General features: G+C 38.9%; 1 protein-coding gene across 8 annotated transcripts in view; it reads right to left on the bottom strand.

The window, feature by feature from the left end:
- Window positions 1-16,848, bottom strand: part of LOC103023932 (plakophilin-4) — a 178,789-nt gene that overhangs the window by 45,198 nt on the left and 116,743 nt on the right. For 6 of the 8 annotated variants that reach the window (XM_022680133.2, XM_022680134.2, XM_022680128.2 and 3 more), the window contains 5 exons: window positions 15,713-15,747; window positions 10,590-10,712; window positions 9,130-9,329; window positions 6,009-6,546; window positions 440-463 (listed from right to left, as the gene is read on the bottom strand). In XM_022680133.2, the coding sequence (XP_022535854.2) occupies window positions 440-463; window positions 6,009-6,546; window positions 9,130-9,329; window positions 10,590-10,712; window positions 15,713-15,747 (920 nt within the window). The remainder of the gene's footprint in view (window positions 1-439; window positions 464-6,008; window positions 6,547-9,129; window positions 9,330-10,589; window positions 10,713-15,712; window positions 15,748-16,848) is intronic. The other 2 variants (XM_022680129.2, XM_022680130.2) reach the window with 1 other exon arrangement.

Here is a 16,848-nt window from a genome sequence, read left to right as displayed (position 1 = left end):
ATCTAAAACAACCATGCTGAATGTTGAATGAAGACTGTGTTACACTCTATAAATCCGTTTCTGTGCACATTATTAAAAAGTTCAGAATGTTAAGGATTCAGAACCTGAGCATGCAAAACATCACAAGCATCAGTTTAATGCAAGATTATGAAAGAGAAAAGCGTGTCAGGATGAGAAGGTCATGGAGTTTTCTTCTTTTTTTTTTGCAAATGAAAGACAAGAGGATGAAAAAGGTCAAAAAAGGGGATGAAATCTGACGCCATTTCACTGCTGTCACAAAAGCAGCCTAAGCCTGTCAAACAGCAGACATTAAAGCATCAACAAAAGCACTGTAAATCCGCTGTGAAAAGATCAAACGGCCAGGGGATGAGCATGTGTGGGAACACGTATGAGTATGAACGTGAAATGACGGCTGGAACAACAAGAATAAGGTTTTCACCTGGAAGATCTTCAGCCAGGCCGTCTGAAGGCGTCAGAGAGCGGGGAAAACAAAAAAATTCATAATCAATAAAAAGATAATCAGAGATCAATAAAAATATTTATTATAGATCACTTTTACCCAAAAACATTTTCTATAAATGTCATCTCAAGAAGACTCTATAAGCATCCTCATTACACAATATAATGCATTTATAAGGAAACAAACATGGCTAAACATATTTGTGAATTGTGATCATAATGCATTAATAGCTGTGTTTATAACATGTTATACATCAATACCAAGAAACTCAGTCCCAGATTGCAAAAATTTTGCATCGTGACTAAACAAGCTTTCAACTTATAAACACACCCTGTATAATACTCTAAATATATATTTTAACCCCTAATGAATTATACTTGTTTTGAATATAATATTAGTTATAATTACTTATAATGTATTATAACAGATCTTTGGGTGCTCCAAATAAAGTAAAAGACTTTCATTGTGGAGCTATATTATTAATGATTAATATATACTATTTTAACATACATATTATGAGCACAGCTTATAATGTATTTTCATCACAATTCAAAATTTTACATTTTTACAAATATTTATAGCCATGTTTATAATGCTTTATGAATGCATTATAATCTGTTATCTGTTGTAAATGCGTCTAATAGAGGCTAATAGAAATGACATTCATAGAAAGTTATCAAAAACTTGTATCTCCGTTCATGTGCAGAACCACTGCCAGATGCACATTATGTCAAAAAGTCAAAAATGTCTAAAATTTTATGTGACTGTTCTGATATTGATATGACACCAAGGGTTTAAGAACATTAGTGAGATCGGTTACTGATGATGGACAATCAATTCTGGACCACAAGTGACAATTTAATTCATCCTAAAACTAATGGACAGAGCTCTATTACTTCAGAGAACCCAGTTTCACATCTCTGCAACTCAGAGCTGGTGGTCTTCACAGTTTAAAAATCATATTATAGTGCAACTCACATTTTAAACTGGAGATGTGAGATGATTAAATGAGCTTGTTTTTTTTTTAGTTTGGAATAAGTACATTTACAGACACACTCTGTTTCTAAGGCTATTAATTAATTCGCTACAGATATTGATCTGTGCACACACACACACACACACACACACACACTTCAGCACTGAATCAAGTTAGTCTTTCACACATTCACAGCCTGTCAGACTAATTACATCAGGTCAAATCCCACTCATCACCTGACACCGCTAACCACAGGTCAAAAAAGTGCTAGAAAATGGATAATTCTGCTTCTAAAATCTGACAGGTAAACTGTCAGATATGTGCTGTACTAAAAAGACAGATGCACTAATGCAGGTAAATATGCATAATATTGAAGTTCACATTCATTAAATTAAAAAAGGAAACAATTTCTAAAAAAAATAAATAAATAAAAGTCTATATAAGATTTATGATGTGTTTTATAGTGCAGAAATATTCACATGCATGTATTCCAATACTTTTTGACCTTTTTTTTGTAATACGGTTTTTAATCAAAATTTTATGGATAAAAGTTGAAGATATATAATGCCTTAAAACAGACAATGTTTTACTATCCCTTTTAAATCCCATCCACACCCACCCCGTCCACATCCACCACACTAGGGGTGTGCCATATCGTATCGTACGTGATAATATCGCCATAAAATGTAATTATCGTGAACGATATTACACCCTGAAATATCGTGCCATATTACCCACCCCTAATTACCTAATTTAGCAAAAGACAAATTAACACTGTTCTCATTTCCCATTATAAATCTACTAGAGACAGATAATATCTGTCCAGTATCTTTTATTTGACTTTAATCCTGGGTATTTGCAGACATTTGGAGTGCATTATTATTAGTATCATGATATTCTGGATCACTGACTTCTGTTACAAATCTGATACAATTCTTTTTTTTTAATATCTCAGTTAGCCATATCATATTGCATGCAATAATAAAACTCTAAGAAATGTAAATAATGATTTCATATCGCCAACAATATTGTTATTGTGAAAATACCATGAAATATCATGATAATATTTTAGAGCCATATCGCCCACCCCTACACCCCACCACATCTATTTTACCTTACCCACAACCATCCCTCCCCACCCAACCACCACACATACACACAATATATACACAAAACAGACATGGTCTAGTATTAGAAAAATATCATGGAAAATGATCAATTAAGTATAATTTGTGTATATATTTTTTTCTTGTGATTACCTTTGTCCATAATTTTGCATGGCAACCTGTTGATGATGAACTGCCCTGTCTGGTGAGAGGGCTTACAGCAGTCTCCACTAATAAAAAAAACGTAAGCTGTTTACACTAAACTATTGTATTCATGACATTTTAATGATGCTTTCCAAAGCCCCTAAATCCACAATGATTAATAGACATTGTTATTAATAAGATGAAGCAATATCCTTGATTTCTTTTTGCACATATTATTTTGCTATAAAAGCAGCCAATCTGCTTTCCTGCTCTTTGACCTGCGTTAAGGAATGCTGGGATTTGTAGTTCAGAGTGGCTGTCACTCAATTCCCTGTTTCTCACTCTGCAGTCGGCTGAGAGTTAAAGAGGTTTAAATTTCTAAGGAGTGTGTCTATTCTACAGCCGCTGCAGATAAAACGATGCCTTGTGTGGGCAATCAGCATTTCAAAGAGCTTATCACCATGCCCACCAATCGCTTTAATGAGCCACGGCAGCGAAAAACAAAAGCAGGAGTCTCCCGAAAGAAAGAGGAACATCACAGCCAGATTTGTGTGTCAAGGCATTCTAAAGCTTGTCTGCTCATCTGAGAGAGAGTGAGAGAGAGAGAGAGAGAGGGAGAGCAAAAGAGAGAGACAGACAGATAAGGACAAACAGGAGTGTCGCCCCGTCACAGAAAATTCATTTCCATGAGCTTTTGAAATGTCAGAGGAAAAAAAAAAGGCCCAGCAGACGCCCACACTGACGAAGCACAACAGATCCATCCATCAGCACTTACAGATAAATTACCCGTAAGAGGCATCAGGCTGCTGTTGTCCTCCCACTCCCTCCATCCGCCCCACGTCACACACTTTTACCTCCTTACTCAGTCAGCTAGGACAATTAGCAGCGGCTGTGAAGCCGACATAAAGCTAAATCAATTCCCCAGCAGAAATCACTGCCTCTGCCTGGAACACGTGTTTATAGTCCATAGTTTCTACAGTACACTGATCGTTTGTGAAAGTGCAGCCTTCAGTTGCGATATATGATGAAGGGCATATCTGTTTTCTTATTTCTGCAGGCCTGTGTTCTACACGCAAGGGCTGTCATTAATTCTGACTGTACTGTCCGTCAATCAGAGAGAGAGAGAGAGAGAGAGGGCGCGCGAGAGAGGGAGAGACTTCATGAAAAAATAAGCAAGTGCGCGAGAGGGAGTGAGAGAGAGAAAGAGAGAGCATGAGCAAGGGAGAGCATGAGCACAAGAGGGAAAGAAAAAGTAAGCAAGCAAAAGAAAGTCTGCAAGCATATGGAATAAGAGTAAGAGAAAGCAAGAGGATGCAAGCAATGCAGAGAAAGAAAGCGAGAAAACGAGAGAGCATATCAATAATACAGTAATGGTAAGAGTGCAAAAGAGAGCAACAGATCACGAGACAGCATGTGAAAGACAGTGTGTGTAAGCAAATAAAGACTGAAAACATGTTAGAAAGGTTGTAAATGAAAGAGAGCGAGAAAGAAAGAGAGTGAGAGTGCATGAGATGAAAGAGAGCGCAGGAAAAACAAATGGAAGACTTTACGAAAGCAAGTGATTGTGAGAGAGAGCCCACAGAGAATATAAAAAAGAGCAAGAGAGAGATTGCAAGAACTTGCTTGAGAGAGAGAGAGAATTAAAAGAGAGAAAAAGGAGAATGCAAGAATCAGAGAAATGCGAGAGCATGCAAGAAATTGCACAAAAAAGAGAGAGAAAGAGTGAAAGAATGTGCCAGCAAAAGAGAGAGAGTGAGTGAAGGAGGGAAAAAGAACAAAAAAGAAAATATTAGAGCGAGAGAAAGTGAAAGAGTACAGGAGAAAGAGAAAGGAAAAGTATGTGCAAGCAAAGAAAAGAGAGAGAGCATGGAAAGAGTAAGTACCAGCTATAAAATGAGAGAGCACGCAAAAAGTAGAAAGAGAAAAAAAAGAGAAAAAGAGGAAAAAAAAGAAAAAGTAAGCATTTGAGAGAGATTGCAAGTGAAAAAGAGCGCGAGAGTGCACAAGAGAGCGGAAAGAAGCGTGCAAGCAATAGAAAGAATGCGAGTGTGAGTGTGTGTAAGATCATAAGAGAAAATGACAGTACAAGAGAGAAAGTATACGTGTGCGTGAAAGTGCGCGAGAGCTGGTGAGAGCTGGTGAGGGGTAATAGAGATTCAGGTGTGTTGGCTGGTGAATCAGCAGGACTCCTCTGAAAGTGAACAGCTGAGTGACTGACAGTGTAACAGCGGCTGAAGCGGCTCTGCCTGTTCACATTATGAATGAGTTTCATGCTCACACTCTGTACTGCCTGAACAACGCTCAATTCCCCCTTCAGAACCAGGGGAGGGGCAGTTCATGGCTGCAGCAGTTAGTGGAGGGCTGACCGTACTGTACTTCACACAGAGCAGGAAACAGGATCATACACACTTATAAACCTTAGGCCACTTACATCAAATCCTTTCAGACCTAACACGACCTGACACAAACAGACTCCCACACACACAGCAGGAAAGATAACACTGCCGCTCCAATACTGAGTGACATTAAGGCTAAAGACTAGCATTACTAAATCAATAAATAAACCAGCAAAACCAACAAGAATAAAATTACAGTTGAAAATCTAAGTTTCCATATTTGAAACACTCAAATCTAAACTGTAAGTGTATATTTATTGACATTATTTTAACAGCTGGCTTATTAAATTATGCTTTTCAATAAATTACTCGTTCCTGAGTGCAGTATATGTTGCAGTAAATTACAAAATTCACTTGAAAGGTTTAGTTTCTTTGATTTTACCAAATTGAAAACCTCTGGAATATAATCAAAAGGAAGATGGATGATCACCATAAAGCCATAAAACCAAGCTAAACCGCTTGAATTTTTGCACCAGGAGTAAAGGCAAAAAGTTATCCAAAAGCAGTGTGTAAGACTGGTGGAGGACACACATGCCAAGATGCATGAAAACTGGGATTAAAAACCAAGGTTATTCCACCAAATATTGATTTCTGAGCTCTTAAAACTTTAGGAATATGAACTTGTTTTCTTTGTGTTATTTGAGGTCTGAAAGCTCTGCATCTTTTTTGTTATTTCAGCCATTTCTCATTTTCTGCAAATAAATGCTCTATATGACAACATTTTAGTTGTTAGTAGTTTATAGAATAAAACAACAAACTGATTCAGAAACTAAAGTAGTCTTTTATTTTTTTCCAGAGCTGTATATATCTTGTATATTGCTTATTATCTGTAAGAACTGATGCCAGAATAAGACTTTTCTAGTCAGTCATAAAGGAATACCGCTGTGTTTTTTCTGCCGCTGTAGTGTATGAGGAGAGACACTGACCTGTCAGACTGTCTGGTCGTGGCACCATCCTCTCGTATATCTCGTATGAGTGCGTGCTGTAAGGATCTGAGCCTTCATGCAGCAGAGTCCTGGGCAGCGTCGAGCCGTAATGCTGAGGTACCGCAGTCATCCCGGACCGGACCGGAGACGATCCGGACCCCCCCTGTCCCTCCGCCCCCCCCCCTGCACTCATTGGTGACCCCACGCGACCGGAGTAGGGCGAGGTGGTGCGGCTGGCGCTGCCGGAGCGGGAGTTGGCCGAGCCCATCCTGCGCAGGGCGGAGGGGGAGTTTTTCTGCGTGGAGAAGGGCGAGCTGGCGCGCTGGGCACCGGGCAGGGTGGTGCTGGAGAAGATGCTGGGCAGGGGCTTGGGCTCCGTCACGATGGGGGAGCCGTAAGCGCTGCCGGGCGACGCCCTGAGCGAGCCACGGGACGGAGAGACGCTGCTGCCGTACGCGGGGGACTGAGTCCGAGAGGGCACCGAGCTCACCCTCCGCATGGCCCGGCCGGGTATCGCCTGACTGGCACTCGCCGACATCTGGACAATCAGACACAGAGAAGAGGCCACTGATTACACTGCATTCTTTTTAAGAGTATTTTTTATTTAATATAGATATATCCGTTTCATATGTTCTGTAGTAACCAGAAAATCTACAAACATCTGTCTATTTTTTCTTATATATTGTAGAATGTAGAATGAGTTATGTGTCCTGTAGAGGAAAGAGAATCAAGACTTTTAACACCACTAACTGGATACCCATCTTGAAAGTGCATCTTTCAGCTTATACAGTGAGTATCGCTAAATGCTAGCACAGCAATAGTGGTTTAATCTTTAAAAAATATATGGTTGCTTTAAAAGACATCACAAAGATAAAGTGCCTTCATTAGAGCTTTTGGATCAGACAGAAACAAACAACAACAAAAAAAAATTTACATTGTTTATTTGTTACATTTTTTATTCTGGACAGTGCCATCAAGGTCAAACTAATCACCTGATCACAGAAAACGAACATAGCAACCTGTTATTATTAATACTTTTATACTTTTAATTGAAAAAATATATATATAATTTTAATGTGACTAGCATTTGGGCTTAGTCAGTAATATGACCACATAATTAACAGCTACCATTAGTGCAAAGTTTTGCATCCTGTCACACCCCCCACTATAGAAATAATAATAATCACAACATGCTAAACCGTATTAACTCAGCATGAAATTCATGAAACTTAAATTTTAGATAAACACAGATTAAATTTTTTACTGAATAAATGTGGGTTTCATATCTTAGATATTTATAAAAATGACTGCAATGATCTTTGAATGGAGTTTCTTTCACTGCACAGTTGAGTGTTTCCTCCACTCATCCACACCTGATCCTAATCTGCAGCTAATTATCAAGCCTTTAAAAGGCCTGACTCAGGTGTGACGGAGCAGAGAAAACACTGACCTGCGCAAAGCTGGCTAATGCTGATCTAGGACAATGTCCTCACTGCCTCCATCAGAGAGCAGCTCTGCAGAGGCAGACTGAGGTCTGCTGAAAGGAGGAAATAATACAGAATCTTTTCTTCTTCATCTTTTTATCCTGCAGCAGGAAAAAGGGGAAAAGAATGATCTGGACGTACCCCCCTCCGGCACAGATGAGTTATGGGTCAATTTCGCCAGAGAGCATTATGCATTGTGAGGAGGATAATAACCCCACTTTCCTTCAGGCCCAGAGTCATTTACACTGTATCAAACCCTCACAGTCCGTCCAATCGGATACAAAGAAGAAAGTGAGAAGATCAAAGAGGCTAGTCATGGATTTAGATATTGGACATGACTCTTTCTGAACTCTAAAGTCTACAAATCGCTATTACAGCTTTCTTTTATGTGTTGTATCACACCATCTGTCTGCTTGCTTCCTAAACATAGGTCTTCAAATTTGACAGGACAGGTGCTAATTAAACACTGACAGCTATGGTTTTGATCAACTTATGATGTTCTCCTAAATATATATGAACATTTACACCATTTGTGTGGCTAAAATTACTATAGATTATTATCATCAGCCACAGCATTTTTAACATACTTTTCTATAAAAAAAATCATATTATAAGCTCGCCATTTAACTATAATGGTGTAGTCTAATCCATCACTGTCAAGAAAAAATATTGTATCTCCAAAATGGCAACTTTTCAGGAGCAAAAAAAAAAAGAAACTTCTTAACTTTCAATTGAAATCAATGGAAAAAATCATATTTGAACATTTCTATTTTCTGGTCTATTTCCATACATAAGGTGCAATGGATTATATCATTATACCATATTATAAGGCACATTTTAAGCGACAATAATAAGGAACAAAGGTGTTGCGATGTTTCCTGTCTTATTCTTATTCAGCAGGTCTCACTAAGCAAACAAAACTGTAATTCTTAAAAAAAAAATATATATATATATAAATTCTCTCAAAGTCAAAGGAGTGCTGGATGTTAATCTACACAGATTTCTCTCCTTAAAAGTGAGTAAAGGTGAGTAAAGCACTTCTGTGTATTTACAGTAAGCTCAGAGTTTCAGTATTTTAGCGTGGTTAGCATTAGCAGCGTTTAGCAATAGTAAATGGCACCCGAAAGCGCTAAAATGAATAACCCTGACTGTTCCCGTAACGCAGGGCGCTATCAGCAAGCAGTTTGTCCCACGTAGCTGGTTTTAACATGGTAAATACGCAAACTACAGTCCATAAACTCACCTCTGAGAGGCAAAAGAGCTAGAGCTGTGTTTAGCGGCTAATGCTAATACTGCTCCAGTCTCAGTGCTGGAGAAACTTCACTAAAACTTCTATATAATGCTGTACTTCAGCAGGGTGGCTTTACTGCTCCGTACATAAAAACGTAAAACAACTCAGAAATCCAATAAACTCTACAGGTTTCACTCATTTTCACCAAAATTACCAACAACAAAGCATATTCTATATATAATTTAAGTTAGTTTTAGTTAGTTTTATAAACACTTAATACAGTTCCAGTAAGTTACCATTTGTTTTATTAATTTCAGTTCTGTTCGTTTTCGTTAATGATAATAACAACCTTGGCACAAACTAGCACTTGTTATTTTCAAATTAATATTATTAAACTCAAGCTCACCTGCCCAGTTGCCTGTCCCTCTGCCCTGGAGTTTCTCAGGAGCGTCCCGCCGGTGGCGACGCTGTTGCCTGGGTACGAGTGCTGCAGACGCACCTCCACCTTCCCCATGTTCTGACTGCTGTAGTAACTGCCTGCATCCTGGTAGCCGCTGTCTGAGTATGAGTTCATCTGAGTGGAACTGCGGGAGTTCCCTACAGACCCTACAGAGAGAGAAGAAAGGAGGAAATAAGAGACTAGAATAGTTATGTCTATACTGAACAGCTGGATCAGTGAGTTCGGAGTGAGTGTGCAGCACGTATTTAGATTTATACGACACAGCATGGCTGCTATCTGAAGTCCTGGGATTGTATAGAGTGTTTTGCAGCTATAATTTATCCCCTCAGACAGTGATGAGAGGAACTTGGTAAGATCACAGTGATGATAAAAGAGCTGAAGCTTAATCTGTGTAGTAACTACCAGTTACCACATTCACTGGCCCTTTAAATTAGCTCAGAGTTTACCAGCCTGGTAAACATATACTCTGCATATAGACTGCAGAGTGAGAGCAGGGCTGTCATTCCAGGACCTTCATTACTTTAATGGTAAACTGGTCGAGTGCCTGAAGGGATTTGACTAACTGCTACTTCAGGACCCTAAATTTTGATGTGCAGCATTTAGTTTTCCTTGCTAGACAAAAAAAAAGAGAGGGAGGGAGGGAGGGAGAAGTCTCCCCATATATTTACAACAGCACAAATCAGAAGGACACTTAGCAGCTAGCAAGCAAGCTATTTTTTAAGTCCAGAAAGCATCCGCTAGTGGTCTTTCAGACATAAAATTAAGCTTTATGAACTAATCACAATAATTACTTAGCCCACTCCTTGTATTTTTTTTTATATAATTTTATTTCTAATTTTTGTCCCATTTTCTGCCTAATTTACACAGCCAATTACCCATCCCACTCATTAGCACTCCCCCTATCACTAGTGATTCCCCAACACCAGGAAGGTGAAAACTAAAAGACACAAATGTGAAGTCAGACTCCGCCTCTTTTCGAGCTGCTGATGATTTAGCATTGCCGAATAGCATTGCAGTGCGCTCGGAGGAAAGCACAGCGACTCGGTTCAGATACATCAGCTCACAGATGCCTTGTGCTGATCAACATCACCCTTTGGAGTGATGAGGGGAAAGAGCTCCATCTACCCACTCAGAGAGAGAAAGGTCAATTGTGCTCTCTCAGGGCTCCGGTAGCTGATGGCAAGCTACATGAACAGGATTCAAATTCTGGAAAGCTATTTAAATAATTTTAATGGTACTGAAAACATGAAAAATAAAATGTATTTTGACTTATAATTATAAAGAGAGTCCTAGCTCAAGAGTGTCATGACTCAGCCTTTCAATAAAACTTTTTTTTTTTTTTTTTTTTACTTTAATGACATATTAGGCTCCAGGCCAGGTCTAGGTGTTTGTGGACAGACCCTCACTTTCGTGCAGAGAGCTGTGCTCCGGTGAGCACAGCGACAGTTGCTCAGCCTCTGTCCTCACGCGGAACGGGGGCGAGTGGGAGCCGTCTGTTATCCGTGACTTGGCATCTGAGGTTGAGGCATCTATGAAAAAAGATAAACAAACAAAACATATTGCAGTCATATTCCCTCCAGGCTCACAGGTCTAAACACCTTGGGTCAGAGTGTATGAAACTAAATTAGGTTAACTTTATTGCTCAGCATGGTGGAAAGTGGAAATGCAAAATAGTAACAACACAAAGAAAGGCTTAAATGCACATTAGAAACATCACTCAGCAAGAAAACGTTATGAGCAAACTTCCAGCTATGAATGCTCATACGTTTAGGATTTTATGACATTACAGCATGATTCTTTACTATAATTTGTTTATAGGAAAAGACCTGAGATCATAATTCTCACGATTCGTCGACATACCAATTTTGAAATGACCTGAATATAGCTAGCTAGCTTTACAAACATTTTCATACTAATATTTTGTGTAGTATTTGGGAAATTGCATGATTATATCCAGAGTTATAGCAACACGTTTGCTCTTTAAAACCATGTAAAAACAAGTATGACTTCTGAATGGCTGAAAAAATCAGTTATCTGCTATCTGACCCCTTATTGATGCCAATCTTCAAATAAGTAAATATTAAAAAAGAAGAAGACTCCCGAGTGACACACTGAAGGTTTATTATTATTTAGTTTCTGAGTTAAATGCAGTTGTGAATAATTAGATTTAGCCTATTTTGTGGAGTCCCACAGGGCTCTGTTTTAGGGTCCATGGCATTAATATGGCATTAATGTAGTTATAAGAGCGCAAAAATAAAGTTTGAGTTTATATAAAAAGCTTAAATGGGCAAATTCTGTGAAATAATCTCCTGTATTTACTTGTTTAGGAGTATTTAATCCTCTTCAGTGATACAGATGCCATAAAGGATTGTGGAGAACTGGCTTGTGATATATTGAGAATAGCAGAATCACAGTATCATGATATCTTTGTTATCATGGGCAACGTTGTGCGATAAAATCGTATTGTGAGATGCACTGCAACTCCCATCCCTACTGTTGTAACTATTCCTGATCCATCAGAAGATCTAGAGACACACTTGTAGACTCTGTAGTTGTAGTTGTAGATGATTAGGCAATAGCTGGCTGAAATCCAGGCTTTAAAATCTCAAAACATCATAATGATGTCTCCCAAATTCTACTAATGACTCTACAGAAGACGACGGGAGTGCTAATGAGGGACAATTAGTAAAAATATCAAAACGCGGCATTGAGATCTCAGGCTATTCTCCATCCAAACACAGATCAGTATGAGCAGTGTGGAAATTGCCATTCTTGGCTGGGCAGCTGATGCGTGTTCTGTGTCATGCAGACCTCAGTCACCTTCGCTTACATATGGATGAGGGTGAAGTCCAGAGAGGAGGCTGTGTGTGTGTGTGTGTGTGTGTGTGTGTGTGTGTGTTTCGGCAGCAGGCTGTTTGCTCAGATCTGTTGACTGTGTGCCCGAGTGGCTCTGACAGGCTGACAGGAGGCTTCCCCTGCAGCACCGCAGCGTTTCTTTAGCCAACACTACTAACCTCTCAGACTGCGCCCAGCCCCAGACCAGAAGCAGCCCCGGCCCGGACATCTGTAAAATACTGCGCAGGCTTTTACTGCGCCTGATGGCCAATAACCGCGCGAAAGCGCCGGCTAGCCGCAGACACTTAAATCTTTAAAAAGCCCTAACGCTCGCGCTCAGACTGATTTCCACCGTGTTTCAAAACCTCATGAAAAATGCATCCCGAAGGCGATCTGAATTATTGATACAGTCATCACGCATTAAAAATGATAACAAAATCTCCTATAATTGCCTGGCATTTACGAGCTCCCGCCATGTGAATTGTGTGCTGAACAGTAATCAAGCATAACTCTATAACAGGAGTCCGACACCATCGGCACACTACAACCCCCCCTCAGGCCACATTCAGCCATCATAAACACACAGCTAACAGCCCTCAGTCAGTCATTCTGCTCTACAACTACTTCCAGAGAACTCCACTGCAGGATTAGCTCCTGCCAAACAGAATTATTTTATATGGTTTCAGAGCAAATACAGACTTCACTGATGACTAAACAGTCATCACAAACCCTGTGAACAGCCTGCCAATCTGAGCCTCGGCATAATAATCAGATTCTCACGCTCATATCAGGAGCCATATAAACTGAGACTGAGGTTATTCCAAGGGCTCAGTGCACAGGTTTCATAATGGCCTATAACTGAAGACTCTACTGCATTTATAGTGCACTGTAAATATATATATCAAATGTATACGCATACACTAGATGCATACACTAGACTGACTTCCACTCTCACTTATTGATACCAACATACACCTAACAAGCTATAATCCTAGTCTGAATGAAGTTCATTACAGGGGTAGTGTTAAAGCAGGTGTACAATCTAGAACAGCAAGAAATCTGGACAGTACAGAACAGAAGTTACAGGAAAAGAACCTTTTAGAGCAAGATAAAAGGAGGAGGAAATGCTACAACCGTGCAAATTGATTCACAACATTCTAAAACAGTGTGAAAAAGGGGAAAATATTCTAGAAGATAATGCAGCCAGAATGGGAACATCATTCAAGAACTGTGTGAATGGTGAATAAATTCTATATCAATATAGAAGAAAATGAAAGTAAGAGCCAGCGTGAAAAATGGAGAAGCATTCTAGAACAGTGTAAAAGAGAAATGGTTTTCTAAAAAAATACTATTTCTCATTCATACAGTTCAAGACTAACTTTTATTTTCTTTTATATTGAACTAAATTTTTTTCATTTCACATTGTAGAAGAGCTGTTGTGGAGGGAAAACATTCTAGAACAGCATGAAAAGATTTAAAAAAAAAAATAAAAAAAACTAGAGTTAATTCTAATGAAAATCCAAATAAGTATAGAGAACTCTAGAACAGGCTTAGTAGATCGGCATAGTTCTAGAATTTTTCTTAAGAAAAATTCAAATTAGTACAGAGATGGATGGATGGATGGATGGATGGATGGATGGATGGATGGATGGATGGATGGATGGATGGATGGATGGATGGATGGATGGATGGATGGATGGATGGATGGATGGATGGATGGATGGATGGATGGATGGATGGATGGATGGATGGATGGATGGATGGATGGATGGATGGATGGATGGATGCTTTATTGATCTCCGAGGGGAAATTGAAGAACAGGCTTAGTGGATGGGCAATGTTCTAGAACAGTGTGAATGGGTGACAAGAACAGTGAGAATTGGAGAGAATATTCTAGAACCGTGTGAATGGGAAATAATATACAGAATGTACAGAAATGTAAATCTATTTTTAGATTTTCTGAAACTGAGAAAGCACAGCGTAAACAAGAGAGTAAACAAAAGAATCAATTTTTAAAATAAGCAATGAAGAGCGTTCTAGTGCAGTGTGAGTAGAAGGACAATATTCTAAAGTATATGAGAATTTATTTAGGTTTATTCATATAGAGCCTCACTTATATAAGAGAGCAAGCCAATGGTAACTGCTGCACCCCAAATGTCTATGTTTTCAGAAGTTTGCTGGAGAACGTTAGGTCAGAGTGTTGATGCTTTGATGTTCAGTTCTGTATAATTAGTACACTGAGGAAGTTGGAGCTAGTTTGATGCAAGCTTTACCTCAGGAGAACACAAAGTGCTCCAGTGCTGAACATTTCAAAGTAAAAGTGCCTCATAAAACTGAGTTATTATTAGCGCTATTTACCAGTAGGTAGAGTTAAAGGACAGGCTAAATTAAGGTGGTAATTAAACGTCAACAGTAGCAGTGAAAATGCTGTGATCTTCAGAGCGAGCTGAAATCATGTGCACTTGCTGACCAGACAGCCCATTTGCATTTGATTTGGTTCCAGCAATAACGCTGGAAAGGTTACGGTGCTGACACCGGAGAGGTTAGAATAATAATTTTAGTGGGGTATCAGTCAGCGCTTTAGAACTGCACCCACACCAGCACTTAGTATGATTCATGCTATATAACCAGACAAAGGCAATGGTCTGCAACTAATGCTAATATCCAAGAGCTCCTGTTTTAATTAATTTACAATTGTATGAGTTAAAAAAACTATTTAGCAGCTGCCTGCATTAGGCTATCAATCAATACCAGAGCTCACTGGTTCTGCCTCACACAGCGCAGGCTTTCGCTGTGTTCTCTCCATTCTGACACACACAGAACATCGAGGCGTTCTCTCCTGCTTGCTTTCCGGAGTCATGTTAATTAAGTAGAGGCCTTGTGAGGCCCTTACTGATTAAATCCTGTACTGCAGAGTCTTACACTTCTGAGCAGCTCATCAAATATGAAATCAACAGTGAGAATGCATTTATTTCGGTCTGTCAATCAGGCATGAATGATTTATTAAGGAAGTTTTGTCATAAGTCAGTGAACTGTTGAGCTATTGTCCACCTGAAAAAAAAAAAAATGTTCCACACTCGTATCGCTAAACCTACTGTAGGTTAAAGCACATGAGTTTTAGAGTAGGATTAGGCCTGTACACTATATTTTTCTTTCAATGGGTAATCTCCAAAACCCAAAAATCAGTGTCTCAGAAATTTAGATTATTATATAAAGATCAACTGGTACGTTTGGCAATGTGGGCGGTGTGCCAAGTCCTGCTGGAAAATGAAATCTGCACTGTCTTAAATCTCCCATTATAATGCTGTGTAGTCCAAGACTGGAGTAAATCCCTATCTGTGCAATTGCCAAAGCCCATAGTGTTTGTGCAGTCACAGCCCTAAACTATGGAATGTATTTCCACTGTATTTATCATGTGTTATTGTTATACAGCCAATACAAACCTAAAAATCAGTGTCTCAGAAATTTGGATTATTATATAAAGACCAATTGGTACTTTTGGCAGTGTGCCAAATCCTGCTGGAAAATGAAATCTGCATCTTCATATATATCCATTTATAATTCTGTGTAGTCCAAGACTATGGTTATTCCAGGTCTGGGAAATTGTCAAAAGCCTATAGTGCTATGTTATGTATATTGTGTATGCATGTTCGTGTTGTAAGGCTTGTCTCCTGGTCTTTGCAAAAGGTATTACCTGCAGATCTCCAGGGAAGAGATTTCTCAGAAGAACTGCAAAAAAAGGAAAGAAAAAACATGAATAACAGAAAAACACATCAGAAAATGTACATATATCCAAGCATAACACACAAACACTCCTGTCACGGGATTACTGTCATATGTTTTAATAATCAAGGTTACTGCTCTTCACAATTTGAGAATTTCACAACTGCACAGCCTGACCTTACTGATGCTTGTGTGGCTCAATACGATACAACACTCCCATCAATGCACCACAGTCTAAGACTTCTCAGGAGATATACGTTTCACTGCAGCAACAGTTTAAACAAGCTTTACAGGAAGGTTTTACAGTGTGTGTGTGTGCCAGTAATGATTTATAACCATGAGAGAACAGCGTTTAACACTGTTTCTTTTTTTCCCTTCCATGTTGTTAACCATATGTATATATGATCTATGTTGTAAAAGATGGAAAAATGTAACAAATAAAGTTTGAAAAAAAAAGAAGCAGATATATTCTGAAAACTGAGTGTTTTGTTATGATGAAGTACTTTATAATATCAAGTTCTCTCAATATGATAGGTGGCTAATACCATAAGAACCCGTACTGTCAACAAACGTCTGTTTTCTGGTCTATTTTCGTACATAAGGAGCACTAGATTATAAGACACATTTTTAAGCGACACTAGTAAGGATGCCTACATCGAAGTGAGAAAGGGTTTCACCATGTTTCCCTTCTAATGGGAAAGCACCTAGGTAAACAAAACTGTAATTCTTAAAAAAAAAAAAATAAAAAAAAAAAAAACATTTTCTTTCAAAGTCAACAGGTGCTGGATGTTAATCTACACAGATTTATCTCCTGAAAACTGTTTATTTGGGTGAATAAAGCACTTCTGTTTCTTTACAGTAAGCTTAGATTTCCAAAATTTTGTCCAATGGTGAGTTTCCAGTAAAGTTTCTCCAGCACTAAGGCTGGGTGCAGCAGCATTAGCATTAGCCTCTAACTGCAGCACTATCAGGGCATAAATGCCACCTGATGGCGCAAAACTGAGGAACCCTGAATGTTTTATTTTAAATGTGTCTTACAGCACAAATATACGCATGATTACATTTTATTGCTTTTATAAATGGAATCACTGACAAATAAAAGTCAGA

Source organism: Astyanax mexicanus, chromosome 11 (assembly GCF_023375975.1).
Source record: "Astyanax mexicanus isolate ESR-SI-001 chromosome 11, AstMex3_surface, whole genome shotgun sequence".
In the NCBI taxonomy this organism is placed as follows: Eukaryota; Metazoa; Chordata; class Actinopteri; order Characiformes; family Acestrorhamphidae; genus Astyanax; species Astyanax mexicanus.
Note: the sequence above shows the minus strand (reverse complement) of the source record. Positions and strands in the feature narration are given on the sequence as shown.